At 37.1% G+C, this 15,298-nt stretch overlaps 1 protein-coding gene across 5 annotated transcripts in view; it reads left to right on the top strand.

Annotated features, from left to right (window-relative positions):
- The window catches only part of LOC126469697 (WD repeat-containing protein 7), a 385,995-nt gene that overhangs the window by 132,378 nt on the left and 238,319 nt on the right, over nt 1-15,298 (top strand). For all 5 annotated transcript variants that reach the window (XM_050096866.1, XM_050096868.1, XM_050096869.1 and 2 more), the window contains 2 exons: nt 11,095-11,177; nt 14,053-14,212. In XM_050096866.1, coding sequence (XP_049952823.1) covers nt 11,095-11,177; nt 14,053-14,212 — 243 coding nt within the window. The remainder of the gene's footprint in view (nt 1-11,094; nt 11,178-14,052; nt 14,213-15,298) is intronic.

Below are 15,298 nucleotides of genomic sequence, written 5' to 3' on the forward strand. Positions count from 1 at the left end.
TTATTGGTCACAAACTGTACATTAAGATTGAAAAAACTGGAAAAAGGTACAAAATTAAGGAGCTGGTACCTGAATAAGTGTGAGCTTCATGTCTATCATGGCTACAATAATGGGTTCACTGTGCTGTTCATAGTAGCTTACCCATAATCTTATTTTCTTATTCATTGTTGAACCTTCTCTTTCATTGCCACTATTTGTTTTTATGTTTATAACCCTGTAGTCACGTGACCAGAGGTCCTGTTCCTCCTGCCACCAAATTTCATATATTCCTACTACATTTAACTTCAACATATCCATTTTCTTTTTTTTAATTTTCTACTCCAAGGGATCTAACATTCAATGCTTCGATCCATGGAATGCCTGTTTTGTTGCTCCTGAGTAGTCCCCATCCGGAGATCTGAATGGGGGCTACTTTACCTCCGGAATATTTTACCCAAGAGGAAACTATCATCATTTAACCGTACAGTAGAGCTACATGCCCTTGGGAAAAATTATGGCTGTGGTGTCCCCCTTGATTTCAGCCTTTTGCAGTACCAAAAGAGCAAGGCCATTTTGGTTGATGTTACGAGCCCAGATCAGTCAGTCATCTGGACTGTTGCCTGTACAACTACCAAAAAGGCTGCTGCCCTCTATAGAAACCACGTTTGTCTGGCCTCAGATACCCCTTCATTGTGGTTGCACCTGTGGTATGGCTATCTACAGTGCCGAGGCACATGAACCTTCCCACCAACTGCAAGGTCCGTGGTTCATGGGGACACTCAGGTTCATATGAATAAAAAATTCAAAGCATATTCTCTGATAACAGAGGTAATTTTCACTATCTCCCCTCCTCCTTGAGAAGGTCCTCAGTGTGTGCCGTCTGCCGTGTCTAGCACAGAACCCACTCATAACATTACATTTCATTTAACTTGATCAAACAGGCAAACTATTTAGTGTAAAATATGGAACTAGCATCAGTGTGTTCTGGAAGTGTTGCACCGTGTTTCAATTTTACTTTTATGTGTGGCAACAAATTACACTACTGGCCATTAAAATTGCTACACCACGAAGATGACGTGCTACAGACACGAAATTTAACCGACAGGAAGAAGATGCTGTGATATGCAAATGATTAGCTTTTCAAGAGCATTCACACAAGGTTGGCACTGGTGGCGACACTTACAACGTGCTGACATGAGGAAAGTTTCCAATTGATTTCTCATACACAAACAGCAGTTGACCAGCGTTGCCTAGTGAAACGTTGTAGTGATGCCTCGTGTCAGGAGGAGAAATGCGTACCATCACGTTTCCAACTTTGATAAAGGTCGGATTGTAGCCTATCGCGATTGTGGTTTATCGTATCGCGACATCGCTGCTCACGTTGGTCAAGATCCAATGACTGTTAGCAGAATATGGAATCTGTGGGTTCAGGAGGGTAATACGGAACGCCGTGCTGGATCCCAATGGCCTCGTATCACTAGCAGTCGAGATGACAGGCATCTTATCCGCATGGCTGTAACGGATGGTGCAGCCACGTCTGGATCTGTGAGTCAACAGATGGGGACATTTGCAAGACAAAAACCATCTGCATGATTGCAAGACAAAAACCATCTGCACGAACAGTTGGACGACGTTTGCAGCAGCATGGACTGTCAGCTCGGAGACCATGGCTGCGATTACCCTTGACGCTGTATCACAGACAGGAACGCTTGCGATGGTGTACTCAACGATGGACCTGGGTGCATGAATGGCAAAAAGTCATTTTTTCGAATGAATCCAGGTTCTGTTTACAGTATCATGATGGTCGCATCTGTGTTTGGTGACATTGTGGTGATTGCACATTGGAAGCGTGTATTCATCATTGCCGTACTGGCGTATCACCCGGCGTGTTGGTATGGGATGCCATTGGTTACTTGTCTCGATCGCCTCTTGTTCGCATTGACGGCACTTTGGACAGTGGACGTTACATTTCAGATGTGTTACAACCCGTGGCTCTACCCTTCATTCGATTGCTGTGAAACCCTACATTTCAGCAGGATAATGCACGACTGCATGTTGGAGGTCCTGTACGGGCCTTTCTGGATACAGAAAATGTTCGACTGCTGCCCTGGCCAGCACATTCTCCAGATCTCTCACCAATTGAAAACGTCTGGTCAATGGTGGCTGAGCAACTGGCTCATCACAGTACGCCAGTCACTACTCTTGATGAACTGTAGTATCGTGTTGAAGCTGCATGGGGAGTTGTACCTGTACACACCATCCGAGCTCTGTTTGACTCAATGCCCAGGCATATCAAGTCCGTTATTACGGCCAGAGGTGGTTGTTCTGGGTAGTGATTTCTCAGGATCTATGCACCCAAATTGCATGAAAATGTAATCACATGTCAGTTCTAGTATAATATATTTGTCCAATGAATACCCATTTATCATCTGCATTTCTGCTTGGTGTAGCAATTTTAATGGCCAGTAGTGTATGAAAATGCATTTTTTGGGATGATATGAATTTTCAACATGTGGGGAAACTGTTCTGTTATTTAAGTTCGGTGGACACACTATACAAATGGAGTCTTAATATTATATGACATTTTCATCTACTGCAAACTGGAAGTGTCTCAGAGTTTTGTAACACGAGATAAGTTTGGTTAAATATGATGCATAATGGTCCACTCACCCGTTGAGTAAGTAAACAGTCACCCATGCAGTTCGTTATGAGAAACAGATTGCTAGTTTTGTAATAAAACAGTTGTTAATTTTTTGATCCACCTACTTAATTCTGACATAAAAAATATAAGATTTATTCTGTGAGAAAACGTGAAGATGAACATCTGAAAATGTCAGTGACACTGTTATGTGGCATATACCTAAATCTTCTCATACATTGGCCTGAAACTCAGTTCTACAAAATAGTGACAAAAATGTTTTAAATTTCACTTTGTTTGAAAAGTCACCCCCTCTTCTTTCATGATTTTTGGGAAGGAAGTTCATGAAGCAAATAATTTTTTATTATTAAACCCATATAAACTTCTATTGTTTCTCTCTTCAGTATTTCTTTGGGCTTTTTTTCCCTTCCAAGCAACATAAATTCTGTCATTTTACTAAAAAACTTGGTAAAACTTAACCTGAACAGGATTGACTGAGCTTGAAGAATGCTACAGAGCTCATTTCAAAAAAAGAATGTTCTCTACTTGTGCATTTTATTCATATCAAATCAGAGAATGTTCTTTGGTTTCTGGCAGGTTCACCCACCTTTTTACTCATTCTGGTAACATTCTTGGGCGTAGTATATTCTCTGATTTGCTTTATTCATGCAAACCTGAGAATTTTCTCTGAAATTTTGAGTATAAACTATATTCTCTGTATTATTCATATGGCCCAATATGGTGGAATGAGCTGAGATGGTGATTTAATTCCGGTAACAGTGCTAAAGTCAACTTGAGAGTTTCAGGTGTATCATTTTTAACATTAGGACTGAAAGCTGATTTTATTTGGAAAGTAACATTTTGGACTCGACGGTGGAACATTCTGGACCCAAAAAATTGCAAGGATGAGGGAATTGGAGTGTGAATCTGTGAGTACCGGTGGTTACAATCACAACAACTGAGGTACACAATCTTCAGTTATTTCAGCTTTTCTACAGCGCTGTCTGTTCAGTAGGCCTTGTGAAAAATTGTTATTTAATGAGTGTTTTTAATGTGTGACAATAATAGGGTTGGCAGTCAAGAAGTGAAGGAGGTAGAAAATTTGATGCAAGATAATGAGGAGACAATTGAAAATATGTTAATGACATATACTCAAAAGGAGCCGAAGTAGGTGGAAGTTCAGACAGTATTAGTTCACCAATTCAAGGTTTCAGTCATGAGGAAATGGCATTAGTGGCACTAGACAGCCAGACTGCAAAAAAGGAAAAAAGAATGCATGAAAAATAAAGTGAGAAATTAGAGAAAAAATTAAATAGTTTCGATAGAAACGTGAAGAGGGGAAGTCAAGCACTAAAATCTATCAGAAAAGATGTAGATGATGTCAGAATTCAGGTAAAGAAAACTGCAGAGACAACTGAGAGATTAGAAAAAGATTTAAATGATTTTAAAACACATGTAAACCAAGAGCATTGTACATATGAAATTTGTATTACTTATGTAGAAAACAAAGCTGAAAAAGTTGCAAATAAGCTGATCAGTGAGGCAATGACAGGAGGCTAAAAGTCTTCCAGTCTATGATTAAAAATGAAAATGACAGTATTAATTTGAAATTGAGTGAAACAAATAGTATATTTTAAAAAGAATTGTCAGATGTAAAAGTTGGTGTTGGTGCATGTATTGGTAATATTTCAGATGTTATGGCAAAAGCAGATGAAAAAAAAGTTGGAACTAGAAATTTTTGTAGTAACAATGGTATTACTGAGAACAGTATAAAAATGTAGAATTTTTCCAGGGGAAACAAAACTCACCCAGTGGACTTCATTTGCCTGTGTAAGAATACTTTTATTAACAATACGTCAGATAATGTGAAAATAAAATGTGTAAAGAACTTTTTAGTTGGGTGGGGTGGTGGTGATGGTGGTGGTGAGCCTTGTGCTGTGAAGAATGATGTTATTCATAATGATTTAGATAATGTTGCTGTTAATGATGTTTCTGATGTTGAAAGTGATGATGATAGTATGCGCTGTGAAGAATTAAGAGTTGATGAATTATGTTGAGATTAAAGGGGAAAGATTGAGGAAATGTGACAAGAGTACAATTGTAGGTCGTGATAATGATTTAGTGAAGAACAGGGAAGTACATGATGATCTGATTACACCAGTTAGTGTTAGTGAAATAGTGTCCACTTGTTCTGATGTCAGTAAACAAAGTGAGCCGATTAGTGATGAGGGTTTGAAGATACCTTGTGATTATTTTGATAAATTTAGTAATGGTAGTGAAATGCAGGATGTTTTGAAGGGAATATGTCAGGACATACATCCAGAGTGGGAGGAGTGTTGGGGTGAATTTTGAGTGTAATGAGGAGCCAGTAGATTGCAATGTTGTCAGTGTAGTTTTGGAAAGCTTGTAGCCTGTGGAAAATGGAAAATCTATAGAGAAAGTAAAAGGTACGGGTTTGAGAGAGACAGAAGAGGATTTGTTGTATGAATATGAAAACACTGATAATTTTGGTATACAGGGGAGTCCATTTATTTGTGTTTAAACCGATAATTGGAGGAGTTTTAGCCTGGTTGACACTGGGCTTCATTTGTGGTGTATCAAAAAGCTAAGAGAGAGAATAAAAGATGGGGATAATGCTGCCAAGTTTCCTGTAACTGGAGTCAAAATTAAGGGTGGCAGTGGAAGTAGTAGTATGGTTTATTAATTGAGATGTCAAGAGGTTGCAGTTGTGAAGTATGTCCTCCCAGAATAACTGCAAGCTCTGTATTTCCCTGTCTCAATTTCTCTTTCACAGAATTTTTCAGATGACTACTGAACTGATCTAGCACAAGAAGAGAACTCTTCTTCAGTAAAGTACCTTTCCTTGACTCCCACACTCTGTTAATCCATAATTTCATACCAGGCTCATCCATCCAAACTTTTTCATGTATGTGAGCACCACCACCTGGTGTTTTGCACTTGAAAATGATCATTGGATTAAGTTTAGTACAGTCAGCACAGCATGAAATGACAACTGTGTAGTGCATTTTTTCAAGCCCACTTGTTTTTATAGCTATAGTGTTACCACTTTTCATGGCAACAGTTCTGCTACTTGGGGCATCAAATGTCAGAGAAGTTTTGTCCATATTAACTATTCCACACTGATTTTCTTTTGATGTTGCATAATAAAGCAATGGAAGATAATATAGTGGCATTTTCTGAGATATTTTGGTTTTGGTTTGTATCCATTTGAATCATTTTTGTATTAATTCCAGTGCCATTTTGACAGTGTCCTTGAATCCATTTCAGTTTGTCATCTTCTAGTTTTGGCTATTTTGCACATTTAGTCTTCCTCATTTTTTTTTTCAGTTCTTCTTTACTAGCCCACCAATCATGCATGGGTTTTTCTGTTGGCGGAGGCCGAAATGCCATTCAGCCACTCTGTTTCCATCTTACATTTGCTGCTATTTTCAATTTATAGCCCACATCATATGAATACCTTTTATTTTTTTTCTGTTACGAAACTAGCTAAGAACAAAAATTTGTACCATTACAAATAACACAAATCACTTTCAATTCAAGTTCACTGGCACCATAGATTGCAGTGACACATCATAGGCTAGACACTGTTCTGGGTTTATGGTGGTGAGGTGGCAGGCAGATAGTGTTAGTAAGCTCTTAATACTCGCAACTCCATTTGTCACAGTGGTGCACTGCTGCTAGTTGAATCCTGTGTTGCCAGTTAGAGGCATGCTTACTGTGACATCAAATATTTGGCCATTTTTAAGACTGGTGGGAATTAAAAAAAAGGACATTTTTATATTAATTTTGAGTATCTGAATTTTGGAGGCAATTTTTCGAAGGAAAAAGTGAGTCTTACAATCCATAAAACTTTCTCTCTCTCTCTCTCTCTCTCTCTCTCTCTCTCTCTCTCTCTCTCTCTCTCTCTTTCTGCGCGCGCGCGCGCGCGCGCGCGCGCACACACACACACACACACACACACACACACACACACACACACACACACACACATTTGTGGACAATCTGTACTGTGCCAAGTGTCTTTCAAATTACCTGGAGCATCCATTTGAGACTTCAACACATTTTACCATAATGATACACAGTATTGGACGAGTAACCATGAATAGAGTCTTAATTGCATAAATCTTCTTATGCCCTGTGTTTCAAAGCTTTACAAACTACATACTCGGATAGTTAAATACTTACAATTGTAACTATGTGAAGCTCAGTGCCCATGGAGAGGGTCCTACACAGTTACCTTGAGCACACAGTTACTTGTGTGTATTCATGTCGGTAACAAGCTGAAATAGCATTTATATATGACCAAGCAGATGGAAACAGTTGAGAGGCAGCACAGCTATATCAAACCAAGTACAGTATTGACCCAACCACATCACCCATGTACAGGGAGGCAGCAGACTGTGCGTACACCAGATTTGGAGGAGCAGGTTCTACAGAACATTGAGGCAAACTATAGCTCCAAAGCTGGTGCACACACAGTCCTCCACCTCCATGAGATTCATTTTCCTGAAAGGACCCATAATCACACAAACGCCCCATAAAAGCTTGAAATGTTGTGTGAAGTAGTTGTTGTCTGTTAAGGTACTTGTTTTGTTATAGCCATGCTGCCATACAAAAACACCATCTCGGCTTGTTTGTGACATGAATACCAGATCATTCTGCTGCTTCCTGTACATTGTGTCAATCACAAGGCCTGCAACTCACTAGGGACACACGGCAAATGGTCACAGGAGCTGTCATTCATCAGCGCCATTTACGATAGCAACGATGCATTTCCAGATATATGTTCATAGGACCCTTTTTCCTCCATTTCCAGTCAGGAATCCATTCCCGCAGTTTGTAAGTTTTATTAATGTTCACCCTGTCTGCATATATACGTGTTTGAGTTGGAGATTTATGAAATGAATAGTTTTCATTGCTTGATACATGTGGTATGCAACAACACTACTGTTTCAAGACAAAGAAGTTTTATTTTGGCAAGGTAAATGAGATTTGTTGAATTCGGATTTGCTGAATTCAGAATTGTCATTCATATCTGTAGTGTGAACTAGAACAGTTGGCACGAACGCTACTCACTTACATTAGTTAGCTTGTATATAAAATTGATATTGATCAAGTTATCTGATAGTTAACTTGAAATGCTCTGTCATGGGGGAAAAAGAAAACTTATACTGATGTGCTCTTGGTGGAAAGAAAATATGTATTTGAATGTAAATTATCTGTTGAGTAAATATTGATAGGAGATTATGTGTGCTTTTGCCAATGAGAAGACACTGATGGTTGTTAGACTCAGATTAGAGTAAACGTGGAGAAATGATATACTGTAAATTGACTATTTGTATAGGGAGATCTATGGAACTATCATTAGTTATCGTGTTTCAAGTGGAAAATTGAGGTGTAAGTTGTGCTTGCTTGCCTCAAAACAAAAGTTAGAAGATATGTTAGTTTTTTGTGCATTGGCCCAACATTCCTGAAAAATGATTTACGTCATGGAAAAAAAGTTGATTTTGTAGTATGTAAGGGCAAGTTGAAAAAGTTTTGTTCTTAACATAGTATTACTGTTCCAAATGACCATTTGCTACAAAAAGATGTATTATTTGTTTTTACTGTCATACATATGAATGCTCAGGTTATTGTACTTTGTTTACTGTTTCCAGGATTGCCTGCAAAAGTTTTGTTCAACCTATGGTTGTACAATACTTTTGGGTGGGGGGTTATTGAAATGCAACTCATTTTTCTTATGATTTAGAAGCTAATTTGAATTGCTGATTAACTATTATGTCATTAGGCAGTACAGATATAAGTAACTTCACCTTATGAGATCTGTACTATAATTTTCAACAACTTCAATTCCGTTTACTCACAAATGTTACATCCATCAATTGGTGAGAACGTATATTGTCAATTTGTTTAATTGCATTAGAGCTTTTCACTTATGAACAATTGAGTAACAAAAGAGGCACCAACTATACTGCAATTATAATCTTTGAAACCTGTAACAAATCTATTTATCATACTGTCACCTTACTATGCTTTTGGCTAACATCACATCGAATTACCTTGTATTTGTTGAAATTCATAAAATGAAACCAGATTAACATTGTGAAATAATTGTTTATTCGGACTGCTGTATTATATATCAAAATTCTCTTCACATTAAAAAATAATAAATTAATATTTGAAATAGGACCACGGTAGGAATATTTAGGTTAATATAGTTTCAGTGTAATTAACAAAAATGTAATCAGCATTGTTGATTTGTATAATTTTTCCATGAAAATAAGAGCTCTGTAATTTTCTTTGTATCTTATACCTGAGGACCGGAAAATTTCGCATTTTGTTGTAAATGCCAAATAGATGCGACTTCTGCCCCAAAATGTGAAAATGCAAAAACACGTAATAGACACTATTTTTTCGTGAACAGTATCCAGATGAACTATTTTATTAGAGATAGTCTGAAATAGCTTTATTTTCTGCATATAAATATTGAAATGCAACCAATTTTCTGTTACTGGTATCATACATCATCTTCTGAAGCCCAGTTTGGAAAGATAATTGTGTAAGAACCTGTTTGCAAAAATGCAATGGTGTATCGGTGCACTTCATGGTCTGGTGCCAAAGCAGTAGTGGATGGTTGAATGGTTTATTTAAAATACACACTGCATAATGCAACGTAGTAATCAGCCATGGGGCCTATCATTTTATACCAAGTACATTTGTTGGTTAACTTAAGTTCAGAAGTTGTTTTCATACTGACACTTCAATATGGCAAATTAGGTGGTGAATGTATTGACCCATGTTTGCATCAAATTGCACTAGAAGTCAGGCCTGAACTATGTTGCTAACAATACTCTGCCAACCTCGACAAGCAATTGCATGGTAGCTGTTCCCAAATGCTGTGTGTTGTGCATTGCATGTTGTTTCTTTTCCTGAATTTCTAGAACAACCCTTATAACACCAGAAGAGATCAGTAATCCCTGTGTCAGTTCTGCTTTCAGAGAAAACAGGTGTAGGCTGCTGCTCTGTGAGAGAAGGCGGGGCTTCTTTCCGTGTCCCTCTTCCCCCCTTTGGCGGTCATAATCCTGTTTTGTTTACACACATACTTGTCTGCAACTATACAAGTATACTGTCTGCACTCTGCACCATAGTGATTGAAAAAACAAAGTCTGTCAAGTGTTTTGACTGCGGTGAAATTCTTTGCCTAACATTAAAATAGTTACTTTTGGTTCTATGTCTGTGCTGAGGGCCTTGCCAGCCCTGTGTGTAGCATTTTCAAGTGAGGCTGGCATAACTATAAATGCCCATGAAAGGTCAAACTTTGATAGTCTGCAGATTTTGCAATCATCAAATTGAGTGGGAAAATGTAAATCACATTCAGAAACACCTTAAATCGGACACCCATTCAGTTCAGTGGTGAAAAAATGCCACTCTTTTCAATAGAACAATCCATTGTTGAAAGCTTAAATACAGCCAAATGAAGAAAACGAAGGTCATTTCGGAAAAATAAAGTGTTGAAGTTCTCGCAAAACCAAACATTTAGGTCGAAAAGTTCCCAATCAGCACAACTTTTTTTAAACAGTTAGTTTCAAAGAATGAAGGCTTCGCTGGTCTTCACTCTTGTAGCATGACAACATTTTTAAATTTGTTCATCTAATCATTTACAAACAAAAAATGATGCAAAAAACTGCTAAAACAATGCATTTCCATTGTAACCACATTTTTTAAATTATCAACAACTTCTGTAATTGTAATTAGTGAATTTACTTTACCCAAAAACAACTCAGTTGTTAGGAACAAAATATAAGGCTCCCAAGAAATTTTGTGGAGAGTCCAGTGTGATGTAAGATACTGAGCAGCACTATGTGATGTAATAAAATTACCTGAAATGATGACTGAATTTTCACGTCTTTTGAGAACCATGCTGTTCTCTGGCTTGTTTCACTTACAAAACTTGCAGGGAAGTCATCTGCAGCGTTGAATTGAAATGAAGAGAAGTTGTGATCAGTGTTATTTCTGCTACTGTTGACAAAATTCATATTTCATGAAGACACATACTTTGAATGATTTTCTTTTGACAACATTTATCATCAGCAAGATGGTTACATTGCACTTTAGGACTGAATTGGTTTATCTACCACTTTGTTAGTTATTGTAAATTATTTAAAAAAATTGAAATACTCTGGTACTAATTTTCTGTCAAACCATTCATTGCTGTGTGGTATTATGGTATTCATGTCACTTGCAGATGGGAACTGGTGCATAATCTTACAGTAATTTACATTTACTAAAGTGGATGGATTGCATGTATGTGAAAACCCTCTGTGACAAACACTTTTATTATCACTTGGATGTATATGTAGTTGATGGCACACGAGGGAGAAAAATGATAGCGTAATTTCCTGTTCTAAATATATTTTAATTACTATCAAGCTAGTTGGTATATTCTTGGTTTCCAGGAATGCCTCCAGCTGTGACCACAAGTCTGTCAGAGGCGTGGAAAGCAATGAGGCGCCCACCTGTTGGCATTTTGGATCAACTGGTAATTTAGTCAGCCTTTTACTCAAGACAGCACTGGTATATTCCCTCACTGTTATGATTTTCATATTTTTCTTGTGAAGCCCACAAAAAGACAGAGTACATCTAGAATGTATTTTGTGGGCAATAAATGTTATTCAGTGACAGATGTTTAACCTGTCCCAGCTTTACCTTATTTTTGAGGATGAATCAAGAACATTATGAAGAATTTGGAGTTACCAGACTTAAGAACAGCTGGAAACTGAATATTTGTTAATTAGATTATAGTTCCTGATTTTTAGTATTTATTTCCCTAGTCTCTGTGACTCTTGAGAATCAAGTAACTTCAGTATATTGAGTTAATAGTTATTGTTACAAATGTAGCCTCTCCTCCCACATTTTTGTTTTTACAAAGTACAGTGTGTTGTAGAGCATGACATAGGTTAATAACTTGTTAGTTATCTAAATAGCCATCTAGCTCTTACCAATCTGTATGTACTTACTGACTTACTTCTTCCTTTTCTTGTAACTGTGGGTAACTTCCACTTCCTATGCTTTTCTATAGATTTTTATTAGTTTATTTTATAGCTTTTTCTTGAATTTGAATTTAGCTTTTCGAAACGGTGTAGTTTTACATTTATTAGTCATGTTTTATTTGCAGTAAGAGTAGTCCTGTTATAACAGTACACCATTTGTGAGGATCTGTTAAATGTTTTGTTTTGTAGGGGATGTGACTGACAGTTTACAGCAGATGTCATACTGGAAAATCATTGGCTGTCTTTTGTGGAGGGTATCATGACAGTCAACACAGAATTTAATGTCTGTTGCAAGTTTCCAGCCTTTGTTGAAATTTCTCACTAATCAAAGAGCCTTCCTTCAAATAAGTATTTGCATAGCTGTCATTTACTTTTGAAATATATTCTTACGCGTAACAGAGTTGTATGAAGGTTAGTAGGAATGTTTTACATTATGACACTCCAGTTGTAAAAATCTCGGCTTACATCTTTGCATGTGGAGATCTAACCTTTCGTGCCATCTAACCAAGAGGTGTGCACTCCCCTTATGGATATTACCATTGCTGTCAATGATTTACCATTGATAGAGATGAAATAGGCAAAGTTGATCAAGGTGGTGTAGTGGTTAGCAAATGGAATTTACATTTTAAAGGTGCTAGATTTCAGCCCTCATCTGCCCATTAAGGTGTTGGGATGGTTCCTTTGAAAATGACACAGCCAGATTCCTTTTTCCATCATTATGATCATGTGGTCCATTTCTAATAATCTTTATGTCAAAGGGGCGTGAGATTCTACTCTTTACTCCTTATTCTGCAGGATGACAATCACTCATGGCAGTTTACCATGTGGCATTAGCTAATAATGTCATTCTGTCCATTCTGTTTCTAGTATGCACTTCTGAAAAGTATTGACTGTTTAATGTTCAAACCCTTTGTGCTTGTATAGTGATGACTATTTTGTCATTTGGATGTTTGTTATTCAACTCTCACAGTGATTTTTTAATGTGAACAATGCCAGTTTGCATCACGGTTTGGAATGCCTACTAAATTGTAGGTCCCATGTAAATAGCTGGGTAAATCAGTTCAAAAATTCAGAACAAAACAAGGATGTTCCACCTCCAGTAGGACTCTCCCTTGTTCAGTACTGTGACCTTACCTAATCAGCACTATAGTGTTCAAACCAACCATAAGTTTGAAGACAGTTTCACACCTAGACAAACTGTAAGGAAATGACTACTGTGAGGCTGAACAGTGATATTCCTTGCATTTCAAGTTATTGCAACAGTGTTGGAAGGATGAAAAGTTTATACAAACAGCACACTCCTCCACATTGTTATTTTTCATGTGAGAGAACTGTCAGGAGTATTTGTGAAACAGAGTGCCAACTGCAAATGGGGCAAAGTATTCTCTCTCTTTTGTACTTGCCTCGTCACATGCAAACCACTCTGTTATTGTCATACAAATACACAAGGAAATCTTAGATCATGTCTGCAGCTGTGATTCTCACCATTCTGAAAAATCAATTTTGTTTGAGGAATTTTTATTCTTTGTGAGTACCACAATCCTTGTCTAAGAAGCAGGTGGTAGTAGGTTACATTTTGTGTTATAAATTCTTGAAAAAATGAAAACAAATGTATCTTTATGTGCATAATATTTGTATAGATAACGAAAACTGGATTATTTTAACATTCTAACCAATTCAGAAAACAAAGTGAATGTTTATAGATGAGAATGCCCTTCCTAGTCTGAAAGCATTTTTAAGTATCATAAACAAAGTGTGAAAGTACACTTTTTCAACTCTCAAAAGATAGTTTCCATAAAAGTAGTATCTGGAAGTGTGTTTCCAAAGTCACATAAGTACTTTCAAACCCATCTGATATAGATATAATAACAAATTCTTTCAATGGTAAACTACTTCACCATATCAATCAAAAGTTTTAATTACTACCAAACAGCAGAAGGCTTCAAAGTTCTCAGGCAGCTGGCCTAAGTCCCTGTCTTTCCCTTGTTGAATGCAGTGTTTCCGCACATCGGTTTCTATGCTCAAATATTATTTTAAGTTCAAAAATACACACACACACACACACACACACACACACACACACACACAAAATAAAAATTATGAATAATGACAACAAAGCAGAAATACAAATATTGAGAGAAATCTGAAATACACAGTTTGATTATTGACTTTATTTATTGTGATACAAGCAAAAAAACTATTATTGTTTAATATGTGGCTATGACTATGTGTAAGCTGCTAAATGATTATTAATCATAGACTTGTATGTTCTGAACTTCTGGTAAGAAAAGTGAGTCCTTGAGACATTTTAATTCTGTTTGTGGATTATAGACTGTGTCAGTTCCTTATGATCACATGTTACAGGATGCAGGAAGCCCAAAAGGTGTGGCTTTGACAGCAAGTATATATTTACCACAGCAGAGCAGATTGGTTGTAGGGCGTGAAGATGGCTCGATTATTATTGTGCCGGCAACACAAACGATAATGCTCCAGTTGCTTCACGGACGTCATCAACAATATGACGGTCTGTATATTACATTGTGTAAATAACTGGGCACATTATAAACTCCATAGTTTTGTTAATGTGTTTCAGTAACAAATCGATACGTATTGTAAATGAAATTGCTCCTCCACATTTTTCTGTCTGTATGTGAAAGCTAATCTCAGGAACTATGGTTTGGCATTTAATACAGTTTCCACAAATAAACAGGTAGTTAGTGCTACCTGTGAGAAGCCAGTGCAGGTTGCTAGTTATTTTATATTTTTGTGCGTATTGATAGTAAGCTAACACTTCATTGAAGTTCCCAAATTTGGATTTCTCATTATGGTACCATTGCTAGTGAGTAATTAAAATCTATTTATTCTCAATATTTATGTGTGACCATACAGAATATTAATTAACAATTATCTGCAGTTACATTAATTGTGGCTGGAAAGGTGGCATGTGACACACACACACACACACACACACACACACACACACACACACACACAAGGTGTGTTACACACATTACATTTGCAATGACTCGTTTTGTCAATTAATTGTGGAACCATGCATAAAGCACAAAATCCATTTTATCATTTTCTCTGAGAGCACATTGTGACATTTGCACCCATCACGCTAGGAAATATCTGTTACACAACAATTTTTCATCACTTATTATTACTGTAAACTGAAGTATGTAGTTGGTGTGTGTCAAAGTGTTCTAACAAATCTGAGCATGTACCATCCACTCTTCTTCAGTTGAGTAGTGCTGTCAAATTATCACCCCTAATTCTACCTCCGTAATTTTGTTCTGGATATCTTTGACTTTTGAGAGAATTTAATTATTCATACTGTGAAGCCTTCCCAAATATGGCTGTACTTCAAAGTAAATTGCGTGTAGTCAGTGTCAGGATGGTTCCTTTGAAAAAGGATGTTAAACACTTACCTTCCTTCCTTCTGCCTGTCCTTCCTTCCTTCTGCCTGTCCTTCCTTCCTTCCTTCATTATCAGAGGAATAAAAAATAAAGTAGATGAGCTGATAATGTGTTTAGATGATCTCAAAAATATGAATGAGATTGCTATACTTTGTCTGAGCACCATGTAACTGTGGGTATGGAAAATGTCA

Source organism: Schistocerca serialis, chromosome 3 (genome assembly GCF_023864345.2).
Source record: "Schistocerca serialis cubense isolate TAMUIC-IGC-003099 chromosome 3, iqSchSeri2.2, whole genome shotgun sequence".
Lineage (NCBI taxonomy): Eukaryota > Metazoa > Arthropoda > Insecta > Orthoptera > Acrididae > Schistocerca > Schistocerca serialis.